Raw genomic sequence first — 11,954 nt, forward strand, 5'->3', positions numbered from 1 at the left:
CATCTTAGCTTTCAAAAGACATGAAGACTATAGGCGTAACTACAGGTACGTGTTAACAAAAGCAACACACCCACACTCTATGACAACTCAGACACACGCACGCACCATGACCGTGTTGCTCATAATTGTCCCTCATCCCTGTGTGTACAAGAATAAATCAGAGTAGAACAATGAATCTTTGATTAAAAGAAATTAAATGTTTCTGCTTGACGAGAACAAGCTCCACAAAATATATTTTATATTATACTTAGTTCTAGGTGTTCTTACAATTAGTTATCACGTTATAATTGAGTCATTTCACGTTTTTACAACAAACTCACGGCCCCATTCTTTTTAAATTTGTGTGACAGCTCCACACTTTAGTAAAAAGAGCATTGCCAGAAAGGACAAAAATAAAATGATGGGTGATTGTACCAGAATCCTCATGGCGATAGCGTAAGGCACAATAAAACCAAATTTACTGCCACAAGTAGAAATGTTTTTGTTGTTTGTACTAAATCTGTTAAACTAGTCTAGTTCAGATGGTTTTATACATGCAGTAGACTGTTGGGATGGTTTCTAATAAGGCTCAGTGAATAGATGTAAGGAAATAGTACATTTCTATCAAAAGAACATGTTTGTGATGTGTTTGAAGAGCTCAAATACATTAGTCATTGGGTCATTTGACTTTTTTTCAGTTATAAACTACTGAAAACTTAAGCACAGATCAAATATATTTAGTGTATTCTTGACATTTTAAATACAAATACATGATTATTTCAACTGTGTGGGATTAAACTACATAATTATGTGGCTCTAAGATATTAACTAAGCTAAAGTAAACAGCAGAGTTACTGATTTCCAAACAATATCTGAGAGGTGGCTTTCTGTCTCACTTCGAGGAATCCCAGCAGTAAAGGATATGTTGAAAATACTGTACATGTCTCTCATTGTTGTTGCTCAGTGCAACAGGAAAGTTCACTTGGCCTCAATGCAATGTATGTGTGTATTTACTAAAACAAAACAAAAATAAAAATCTAAAACAGTTTAGTTATTAAAATTATAAAAAACAATTTAATTTTAGAAAATATTTCATGTAGCGTACAGCAGGAAAACACAACTGCACATGGCCAACAATAAAATACAAAAATAGGAAAGTGCTGATAGCATGTGTGCTAGAGAAGAGATGACATCTAAAGCTCCATAATAAATTCAAGATGCATTTAAATGAAACAACTTCTTTAGTCTTAAGAAAAGTGGAAGCACTGGAAATGGAAGTGGGAGCACCAAAAATAAAATCTCTCAAGAAACATCATTTTTGTTAAAGGTTTTATTTTCACAATTAAACAAAATTCCACAAATTAACAAATGTATAGTTTTGCAAAAAAAAAAAAAAAGACAAACTGCAAAGTTGCTATAAAGATTTGTCAAAGCTTATTTAGCAATAAGGGCAGTGGCAGGTTCTATTGGGTCAGCAGGGAGATCATTACTAAAAAAAAAAAAAAAGAAAAAGCAAAACCTTCAAAAACAGAATTCTATGTAAAGTAATAAGGTTTCTTAACATTCACACCATATTCAGAAAGGGCAGGAGTCAAGTCCTCCATTGTCAGAGTGTACTTCTTATCCTATGAGGGAAAGATGAAAAATGCAGAACAGTAAATATGAGATGATAGAAAGGACAAAACATCCTCAAAGCAGCAGAAAATCTCCTGTCAGCACCCCTGATCTAACATTTAGAGTACTGTATGGAGGCCTCAGATTTACCCTTTAATGCGCTGCTCAACCGTTTGGTAGTGCTAATTTTAATCACTTTATCTTATTAAAAATGTGTGAAAGTTTACATGACTGAGCCACTACATCCACCTGTTTAGGTATGTAGGAGTATTGTGGAAAACCAAGTATAAAAGTTTAACATAAGAAATGTGTTTAAGAACATAAATCTTAATATAACTCCAAGAAATTAAAAGAAAAATGAAAAATATATATATTTTTGTTTTGTTTTCTTCCCAATAATAAAATTAATTGTTAATGTGCATGTTAAAATTTGATTGATACTCACCTTTGCCTTACTTCTGGAGCTTCCTGAGGCAGTCCCTTTCATTTTGCAGTACTGCAGTGCATCATTGGCAATGTCGGAGATAAACTTCTGAGAAGCAAGGGAGATCAGACGAATTCTGCAGAATGCAAAAAGAACGTCATTTTTTTCCCCCCCAAACTGTACAAGAAACTTGTAAATGCAATCAGAGTTTGCCTGGCCTCATTTTCACTCACAATAATAATAGTGATAATTAAGACTATTAATGTAATGAGTCTGCATATAATTTTGCTCTTAAAAAAAAAATCAAGTCAGATTTTTGGTTTGTAAAAATGGACTGTCTTTATGATTATAATGCCAAGATAACAAGCAAAAAGAATCAAATATAATAGTGAAAAAAAAATTAAAATGAAAACAAATTTTTCTAGTTTGTTTTTATTTAATTCCGTTTATTTCTTTTTAAAGTTTGTTTTTAACGTACTTTTTATTACCTCCCTCCTACACCCCGCTGTAATGTTTTTAATGTTTTATGTAAAGCATCTTGAATTGTCTTGTACATAAGATTTGCTAAACAAATAAACTTGCCCTGCCTATGAGCTTACACAAGACTGATCACGTCATTTACATTTTCAATGGTTTAACTATGATTTCCCAAAGAGTTTAACGTTGTTCTGTTTGCTTTGTATGTTATAACCTCGTGAAAAACCCCAAATATAAACTCTGATCACACATATGATTTGGGTCATTTGGTTTCATGAGGTATCAGGTGAAAATGCTTACAACAAACATCCAAATGCATTAACATGAATTTTAATATAAAACGCTGACAACATGTCATTTTTACACCACCAGGCTCCAAAAAGTGACATTTCTGGAAAAGGTGATGGAGACAACCACATTCTTTTCATGAATATGTAAAACATTGTGCCTCTAACAGATGCAACCTCAGATCAGCATGTAATGTTTCATGCACTTACATTCTTGGATCAGAAGCCTCAAAGCCAGCCCGATTGAGGTAGTAGCCTGTAACTGCATCAGGAATCTGAAAAATAAAAAGAGCTTCTTTATGTTTAGGAAATAAATATAAGAGCCTAAAAGAACACCATTATATTTGTGTTTATGAGTCATCAATTTATCAAAGATGAAAGCCCGACTGACTTACAGTGGGAGTGTAATCCTCCAGCTGCATGAGGAAATCAGCCAAAGGTGTGGTGGAGACAGCAGGCTTTACATCCCCATTGGCAATGCCACTAGGAATGTAGACACCATTTGACACTTGTGAGTCTGTTGATGGTGCAACCACGGCCGCTGTGGTGGCAACTGATGAGTAAAATGATCGGTTAAAACACAACATAAAAAAGATAGCTTTACTTGCAATTAAGAACTGTTATATTACTAATTAATTAGTTAGTTAGTTAGTTAGAAACACCATTTTATTTTGCAATAAATAAATCCTGCTGGAAGCAGTGTTGAACAGTCATTTACTTTGGGAAGAATAAAATATGTATCCATCTATGTTGACATTAAATGTATTCACAGTTCATCCTAATGGTTTAACAATCATTCATCCGTAGCAGAATCAACCATTAGCCTACTGTGAACAAAGTTAGGTATAACTAAGTCCGTACAAGTCGGAGACTTATTTTAAGATAAGTATGAAGAACATATTAATAATAAATTCAGATCCCATAAAAATAAATAAATAAATAAAAAATCCATCCTCTTGCAAAAGAGGAATGTCAGTTGTGTGCAGGAAATACCACAGACAGCATAGATATTAGCTAAAGTCACATAACATTACCATTACTCGTGACCGAGGGGATGCTGCTGACGTTGGGTGTTGTATTATCATTCGCGATGCAATTACTTGAAGTTGAAGACGTCGTAGCCGGAACTCCAGTAGTAACAGACTGATTTACGTTGTCTATATTCATATTTATGTTAGCTAGCAAGCTAAACTTGGTAAGCTAACAGAAACAAATGCCCCAAATTGCAACTACGCGTTGTATAGCAGAACAAATAGCAGTAAAACAAATGTTTTTAAAAACAATACGTCGCGATGCACAGCTATTCTGTCACTGTGAATACGCTCAAATAAAATAAATTAGCTGGTTTCTGGTTTGTTTGAAGCTGTCGTTCATCGAAAAACCCGAGCTCATGCTACAGTCACGTCATGTGACCTATGTTGCCAATTGTACGTCGTCTGTTAGAATTTGCGGAAGGCGGACAATCCATTATTTTGGTCGTATGATGACATCATTACCGATTGTGTGAAATGAATCGACTTGGTTCTTATATTTAAAAAAGATGTATACAAGGAATTAGTAATCAATCAATGAAATAGGGTGGCTAAATAAAGATACTTGCAAAAAGTGAGCAAATAGGCAATGTCGCATTTGTGTGTTTGCAGTAAAAATAAATAAATACATTTTATTGTCTGCTGTTTTTTTAACATACAACTACTAAACTGCCACATATATCTTGTTACATTAGTGATTGTATCAGAGGTCACTTTTTTGCAACAAATAACGATTTTACAGCAAGACCTACTCATTTACGAGGCGCAGTGAACGCAGCAAAAGGATCTCGCGTATACTGCAGGTGGCGTAAAGTCTCTGTTGGGCTGTTTCATGGCTGATTTTACTGACGAAGAAGTAGCTATTCGTCGTCGTTAATTTACTGAAGTCTAGTCTAGTGTCTTTGCAGTTTTATTTGACTAAAAGTTGACCAACGCGGAAGTCAGACAGAAGGCTTTTTAGTTTAATGGGACAAAACAGGTAGAATAAACTCTTTTTTTAAAATTTGGCTTATAGAATTTCTCCGTGATACTGATAAACAAATGGAATAGTCTGAGTTTTGTGGCTTTTAGATTATAATTTTTGATCAATTTTTCGTTTCGGCCAGTGTTTCTCAATCCAGGCCCTCAGCTCAGGACTTCCCTGTATGTTTTAGAGGTAACCCTACGTTAACACACCTGAATGAAAATAATGATCCGTTAACAGGTTTGCAAATAACTTCACGAGGAAGCTAATTTGTCTGAATTAGGTGTGTTAAAGTTGTAACACATCCAAAACATGCAGGGCTCTGTGGACCTGGACAGAGAAACACTGGTTTAGACCTATAAATGAAAATTTATTTAGACAACTGTGGATTTTTACTGTGTCAAATGCATTTTCCCATCTTTGTTCTGTGTCAGTTCACAGGGCTGCAGAATGTCTTCACCTGTCCGTGTCATCGTGGTGGGAGCTGGTTGTCGAGGGGAGAACTACTCCCAGTTTGCATCCGTTCATCCTAAACGCATGAAGGTTTGGAGATGGTCTTTTTTTATTTATTTAATCTCTATTTAACCAGGAAGGTCCAATTGAGATTTAAAACCTTTTTTCAAGGGAGTCCTGGCCCAACGAGACAGCTCAGTGGACAGTGTTTTTGTTTAAATCACTGCATATAAATTGTGTCTAGCATTATTTTCCCTATCTCCTCTAAGTAAAAGACCTGAACACCATGTGGTGGGTAAGTTGTATTGTCTGACAGGCTTTTCTTGCCCATCTCCACCTTTTCAGGTTGTTGCAGTAGCTGATCCAAGAAAATTTGCCCGCACCAAACTTAAAAAACAACACAAAATCGATGATGAAAATATATTTGAAGGTGAGGCTCAGTAGAATGTTTTTAATTTTTATTTTAATGGTTCAGAATTATCTGCCTTGAACTTTGAAATTAAAATCCTCTTTGTTGTCTACAATAGACTGGCAAAGTGTAGCTGAAAGAGAGAAATTTGCAGATGCTGTGTTAATTTGCACTCCAGATCGCCTTCATAAGGTAACTAAATATAACATTGAAAATGTTAGCTGCTTATAATTATGACCCGATTCTGTTTTACACAATTCTTTAAAATGTAAACTACTCACTAAGTTTAGGACAATTCGTCCAGTAAACTAGTTTATGTTCCCCAGGACCCTGCAGTGGCTTTTGCAAAAAAGGGCTACCATATTCTCCTGGAGAAACCAATGGCAGTAAGTGTTTTGTAAATGAAAATAATTAACTGCTTTTTCAGATTCCCATAGTCTGAATTGACTATTGTTTTTACTTTATAGTTTCTTATTATTTAAAAAAGATATACCCTCAAGTAGCCTTTGCACTTTGTGTCTGCATGACTTTAGACAACTTCAGAAGACTGCACAATGATAGTGGAGGCGTGTACTCAAAGTGGCGTGATACTGTCTGTGGGTCATGTTCTCCGTTATGATCCACTTATCCACAAGATAAAGGTAAATATTTGTTCAAGTGAGTTTATCTAAACATTTGACTATTTTAAATTAAAGGATTATGGGGAGTTCCGGTGTCCCAAAATCTTTGTAACCTGCTTGTGTCTCATTTTAATGAGCAACACATTCGCTGAATTGGAAGTAGAAGGTTTTTAAATAAAGTTAGGTCAAACTAGGATTTTGTTGACAGACTTGATAATCCTCAATTTTATCAGTGATAATTAGTTTTAAGTATGCAGTGCTTTTCTTCTGATAATGTGGCGTAAACGTACAGCTTATTTTCTTATAGGATTGTAAAACAGTTCAGTACATTGTGGCATACTTAAACCACAAAACTGACAAGAAATAAAAATGAAAAAATTATTTATTTATTTTATTTAATATTCAGAAATACCTTCTCTTTTTCTAGGAGCTTATAGATGCTGGAGTCATTGGTGATGTGATTCATATTCAGCACCTTGAACCGGTAAGAATACAAACACATCAATCCATGTCTGTCTTCGTAAAAGCAACACATTCAATACCAACACACTTGTAGGTTTTGTATGAATGAAAGCCAAAATGCTGGACTTGCAAGATTAGGCACCCTTTGTTTCTCCTTTTTCCATGATGCATCACAATAATTCACTTTTTCTAAAAAAAAAAAAAAAAAAAGAGTATCTAAAGAGCAATAAACACTAAATCATGCAGTATCGACACTACAGGTACTCCATATATGCAGCACCTCCTTAACTCATTAATGTTTTGAGCTACATGGTACGAAAAGAAAAATGTCTTTGTATGGAAACAGATTTTACTTGTGAACATGATAAATGAAGACCAAGAAAAATCACCCCTCTATCACACGAACCTCATTCAAGTCATTGATTACATGCTGCATATATTTGTATATTGACAATCCATTTAAAGGCATATATATATATATATATATATATATATATATAATGAAATCATAATTTTAAGAACCAAACATTTGGTAGTTTTGTATTGTACCAGTGTTGTCTGGCATAGTTTGTCTTTAAAGTTATTAAATTATTAAAGTGTTAGTCAGTAAATGTGTTTAAAAACTGCATCAAAATGTTGTTTCAGGTTGGGTTTTATCACTTTGCTCACTCATATGTTCGAGGGAACTGGAGGAATGAAACGGAGAGCTCTTTTGCTCTTTTGGCCAAATCATGTCATGACATCGACCTGATTCATCACTGGGCTGGAGCACGCAGGTAAACCATCAGACAGAAGTTAATGATCAACCAGGCTTCTTTTATGGTCATCATTAAGATACATTTGGCTCTGAAATAAAAGCAAAAATCCTGGTTTGTTAACTAGGGTGCTGTGTGTATTCAGTCTCCTGGCTGCTGAGATACAGATAATGCTAGCAGAACCTGTAACCCTCTGAAGCTGGTGTTGTTGGACCAGACAGGTCAGCTTAGTATTCTGAAAATAAATCATTAACGTTTGTTGTTGGCAGGTGTGTAAAAGTGTCCTCATTTGGAGCCGTTAGCCACTTCCAGCGAAAAAGCAAGGTGTGTAGTTTACTCTGTTATTGGGAACCTGTAAACTCAGCAAAGTCCTTTCAAACCGGGTTCTTGTATATGTGGTAGCGGACAAATCCAAATTTCTTCTGAACAAATTAAGCTGTTTACACATAACCAGTAGGGGCCCTGTAAATTATTTGGGTTCTGTTCATGGATTTATTAAAAGAATGCTTTGCCTCACATTTGTCACAAAAAAAAGTCTAAGAAGAAAATTTAGGTTATTCATAACATAAATATAATTGAGCTGAATATTTTCTTGTCAGCCAGCAGGTGCTGGAGACCACTGCCTCGACTGTTCAGTAGAAAGAGACTGTCCATACTCGGCATGCAAAATCTACTTGGACAGAGTGAAACAGGCAAGTATAATTGCTTTTACTAATAATTTACTATACCAACAGTGAAAAGAATGGTTCACTTTTTATACAAGGCTCAAGTGCATTGAACTTGTGTCTGTTTTCCAGGGCCACACTGGCTGGCCAGTGTCAGTCATATGCCCAAACTCAATCCCTGACATTGAGTCTGTAACTGAAGCTCTGAGAACTGGACCTTATGGCCGCTGTGTCTATGAGTGTGACAATGATGTCTGCAGTAACCAGGTGAGAAAACTTTGGCTGTTAAACTATATTGCACAATGTACAGTACCTTTCCTCCCTAAACCTTTAAGTTTGTACCAGGATACCATCAGTTGAATGGCCCTGATCTTTCCCAGACTAGTCAGTGACTCAGACAGTAAGCACTAGATCCTACAGCCTCTGCAGCTCTTACCCTGTTTACACAGTTTTATCATTTACTTCTTTTAAGTTTCTCTCCAAAATCTTCAGTTTCCAGAAATAATAAACAAAAAATTGACAGTTAATTGGCAATTTATGCAAACATTGAAGGTCTTTATTCTCAGCTAGAAACCTCCCACTTTTCTTTCTGGTCTATCTTTTGTTTTTGCAGGTTGTCAACATGGAGTTTGAAGGTGGGTTGACAGCAGCCTTTTCTATGGTGGCATTCACTGAGGAGATCTGCCAGAGAAAAACAACCATCTATGGCAGCAAGGTGGGATTACAATGCAATTTTTACATCATAAGTAACTTGTTATAACAGGTTTTTCAATGTAGGTTCATCCCTTTAAAATAGAGCTGTTTCATTCCCTTCTTGTTGAGAGGTAAATTACTGCAGTCATTCGACTAAATAGAGATTAAACACTGCCTGCCTGCTCTCAAAAGCCCAGATTTGCAGGTGTTCAAAGGTTGTTTGACCAGTTTTAAAAGGGCTTAAGGAAGGTGGATTCAGGAAAAAAATAGGAAGGGATAAGAAAACATCAACTGCACATAAATAGGAAACTGGTTCTAAAAAACAAGTGTACTCACAGTGCAGCCAGTAGCAGGTCAGTAAAACCAGTTTACATATCGTTTAAGATAACAAATGAACAGAAATGTAAGCAGCTCATTTTAAGAGGAAGCATAAGCTTCATGTTACCCAATAAATCCATGTTTTCACAGGGGGAGCTGTCTTATAATGGCCATGAGATCCGTGTGTTTGACTTTCTGACTCAGAGATCCACACAGCACACAGCAAGCAGTGACGCTTGCAGGAATTTTGGTATGAGTGGACATGGTGGGGCAGACTACCACATCATGGATGCCTTTATTTCTGCTGTGGCAGTGAGTGCTTGCAAAACTATTTAGTCATTATATTTTTAACTGTTTTTCCTTTTAATGTATTTATAGTTTCTTTTTGTAAGCTGTAAGCCTGACTGTGTGGTGTTGTTTTTTTCCATCTGTGTGTCTAGAACAATGATCCCTCCCTGATTCGATCTGGTCCTGAGGAGACACTGATGAGCCATTTGCTTGTGTTTGAAGCTGAGCGATCACGAGTGGAGAGCAGGGTAGTGAACTGTGGTGACAGCTGGCAAAGCTACAGCGCTACACAACATTAATAGGCCAGTCGTAGCCACTTAAAATAGTTTCAAATTAATCTAATTTAAAGGGCCAAATCTTGTGTAAATTGTAATAATTGATTTGACCGTCTGTGTTTGCCTGCAAATGTGTGACAGCTGATCTGTCTCTCTAAACAGCTTCTTGATCTACTCAGGGATTAAACTGCTTGTACTTTTTGGAAATCTTACTGATAGATTTAAGAGAGGACCTGTGTTGTTCTGCTCCTCGACTGATGGAAGTATAGCTCAGAGTAGTTGACTGTTAATTAAGTGCCAAACTTAGTGGTTTAGCAACAGTTAATGGTAACCAGTTTGTTCAGGTCATTTTCCTCTGTTGGTGCTGAGATTTTTATGAGATCACTAAAAATCTTCAACTCTTAATTCCTTAAACTTTTGCTGCTGAATGGAAAAAAAAGTGGTGAGAAGAGAGAACAAGATGCACCTGACAGAAAGCAACGGCTCTTCAAACAAACATGCTCCACCTGTACAGAAACGCAACAGAGGACATCCCATGGGAGGAAAACAAAGCTGACTGTTATCAGGAGCACCTATAAGATGAGCAAGCTGAAAATGTGTATCACAGCAACAACCAAAAGACCAGGAACACAAAAATAAAATCTAAATAAAAATGGCTTTTAGTGTATGAACTCACAGGACAATACAGTGACTGTCAGTGCAGAATATGAGGAATGAAGAGTATTCAAAGATGAGTGTGAATGCTCAAATGCGTTAACACCTCTGCAAAGGCTAGAGTCAGACCAATCCTGGAGCACAACTCCCAGCCCAACCATGCGTCCGGCCAGAATGTGGCTGAGGAAGGCCCCAGTCAGACCACCAAGCAAGCAGGTTACAGGGGACCACCAGCCTGATAACGTTATGTTGATAATATAAACAACATTCAGTGCTCTTTCAATAATGAATAAATGAAAAAGAAGTAACATCCTTCAGACACAAGGTGTCAGTGCTGCAGTGCTTTGACTAAGAAGCCAATGTTTTACAAAAGGCAATAGACAAACAGTGGCCTGTTGTGTTAAACATTATGTAATCTCAACATCACAACGATAATATAGGGCAAGATGTGGACAAGTCTGACTACATCAAACAGTACAGAGTGATAAACGTCACCTGTAAGCTTTGATATAGATGCTAATTAAATGTTGACGCATATGTATGCATGGGTACTTCCTCCCACCATCTAAAGACATGCATGTTAGGTTAACTGGTCACTCTAAATTCTCCCTAGGAGTGAGTGGTTGTCTGTCTCTCTGTGTTGGCCCTGCAATGGACTGGGGACCTATCCAGGGTGTACCCTGCCTCTTGCTTGCTAATTGCCTGGACTGAATTAGACTAAGCAGTATAGAAAACAAATGAATGAATGTTTATAGATGTATAGAGATAATACAGAGATGAAATTCTTCACTTGCAAGATATCATCTCTATACTACCCCTAAAGAAACAGACACCATAACAACAATTGCTGACAGCTCATATAGCGGAACAACATGAAGGTGTAGAAAATCAAACCAGGAATTTGTGGTAAAGTAAATTTTATTACAAAAAAATGTTTCTATTATGTGTGTGGGTTTGAGAAAATGGCTGTTATCAAATTTCCCATTTTGTTTTGTGGTTCCCTTTTGTCTCCTTTGTTCTGCCTGTTTCCTCCCCCATTCCAGGATGTGACAGCAAATTTAATAACTGGGATCAGGTGCAGCATTGAAGCCAAGATGAGTTATTTGTGTAGTAATCAAAGAAAATATCTTTCAAAGACACCATGCGTCATTTGTCAGCCTTCAGCCCCTCACCTAGTAGTTCACTGAGGTCCTGGAGGACACTAGCATCAGTCCATTGGTGACTCTGGACTGTTTGAGAGCTCTTTACTGTCCTCCTGGATCTGCTGGCTTTCTAATCTGATGCTACATAAAACACAAGCATGGTGGTATATATTGTTTGGAGAGAGCAGCAAAGGACAAAGAGATGACATTTGAAGTTATATTTCTGGCAAACAATGTAAAACAGATGCCTTTAAACACACAAAAAGTGATAGATTCTTTTTTTTTTCTTTTAGTTGATAATTTAATTTATGTCAACTTACACCATGTCCGTAAACTATCTCTGGAGCTGACATACAAACCAGCGAGATCACTTACGTTAATACTCGTCTCTGCTGATGAGGCTTCCCAGTTGTCCCACATAATAATCCTGTTTGTCGCCCTCTG

The 11,954-nt window shown here is 36.6% G+C and overlaps 2 protein-coding genes across 3 annotated transcripts; one reads left to right on the top strand and one right to left on the bottom strand.

Annotated features, from left to right (window-relative positions):
• Nucleotides 1-1,295: 1,295 nt before the first annotated feature.
• taf10 (TAF10 RNA polymerase II, TATA box binding protein (TBP)-associated factor) lies at nt 1,296-4,211 on the bottom strand. Its single transcript, XM_042003669.1, has 5 exons — nt 3,816-4,211; nt 3,177-3,334; nt 2,992-3,056; nt 2,039-2,153; nt 1,296-1,604 (listed from the first exon to the last, which is right to left on the bottom strand). The coding sequence occupies exons 1-5, from the start codon at nt 3,946-3,948 to the stop codon at nt 1,515-1,517; spliced, it is 561 nt and encodes a 186-aa protein (XP_041859603.1). The 5' UTR covers nt 3,949-4,211; the 3' UTR covers nt 1,296-1,514.
• Nucleotides 4,212-4,648: 437 nt separating this feature from the next.
• Nucleotides 4,649-10,080, top strand: zgc:154075 (uncharacterized protein LOC556929 homolog). 2 transcript variants are annotated; one of them, XM_042003664.1, is made up of 14 exons: nt 4,649-4,791; nt 5,211-5,319; nt 5,575-5,659; nt 5,757-5,830; nt 5,965-6,024; nt 6,172-6,279; nt 6,686-6,742; nt 7,366-7,496; nt 7,745-7,799; nt 8,075-8,167; nt 8,273-8,407; nt 8,754-8,855; nt 9,302-9,463; nt 9,592-10,080. In XM_042003664.1, the coding sequence occupies exons 1-14, from the start codon at nt 4,778-4,780 to the stop codon at nt 9,736-9,738; spliced, it is 1,332 nt and encodes a 443-aa protein (XP_041859598.1). In that variant the 5' UTR covers nt 4,649-4,777; the 3' UTR covers nt 9,739-10,080. The 2 variants fall into 2 exon arrangements, with proteins under 2 accessions (XP_041859598.1, XP_041859599.1); XM_042003665.1 differs by lacking the exon at nt 4,649-4,791 and adding an exon at nt 4,845-4,968.
• The last annotated feature ends 1,874 nt before the right edge of the window (nt 10,081-11,954 follow it).

This window comes from Melanotaenia boesemani, chromosome 13 (assembly GCF_017639745.1).
Source record: "Melanotaenia boesemani isolate fMelBoe1 chromosome 13, fMelBoe1.pri, whole genome shotgun sequence".
NCBI classification, from domain to species: Eukaryota; Metazoa; Chordata; class Actinopteri; order Atheriniformes; family Melanotaeniidae; genus Melanotaenia; species Melanotaenia boesemani.

Excerpts from the sequence above, each read along its gene's own strand:
- taf10 (XM_042003669.1), bottom strand. The coding sequence starts at position 3,948 with ATGAATATAGACAACGTAAATCAGTCTGTTACTACTGGAGTTCCGGCT. Across the intron at positions 3,335-3,815 it reads CCCCTCGGTCACGAGTAATG|TTGCCACCACAGCGGCCGTG; the intron begins GTAATGTTATGT and ends TTTACTCATCAG. Across the intron at positions 3,057-3,176 it reads TGGAGGATTACACTCCCACT|ATTCCTGATGCAGTTACAGG; the intron begins GTAAGTCAGTCG and ends TTTATTTTTCAG.
- zgc:154075 (XM_042003664.1), top strand. Across the intron at positions 6,743-7,365 it reads ATATTCAGCACCTTGAACCG|GTTGGGTTTTATCACTTTGC; the intron begins GTAAGAATACAA and ends ATGTTGTTTCAG. Across the intron at positions 8,168-8,272 it reads ACTTGGACAGAGTGAAACAG|GGCCACACTGGCTGGCCAGT; the intron begins GCAAGTATAATT and ends TCTGTTTTCCAG.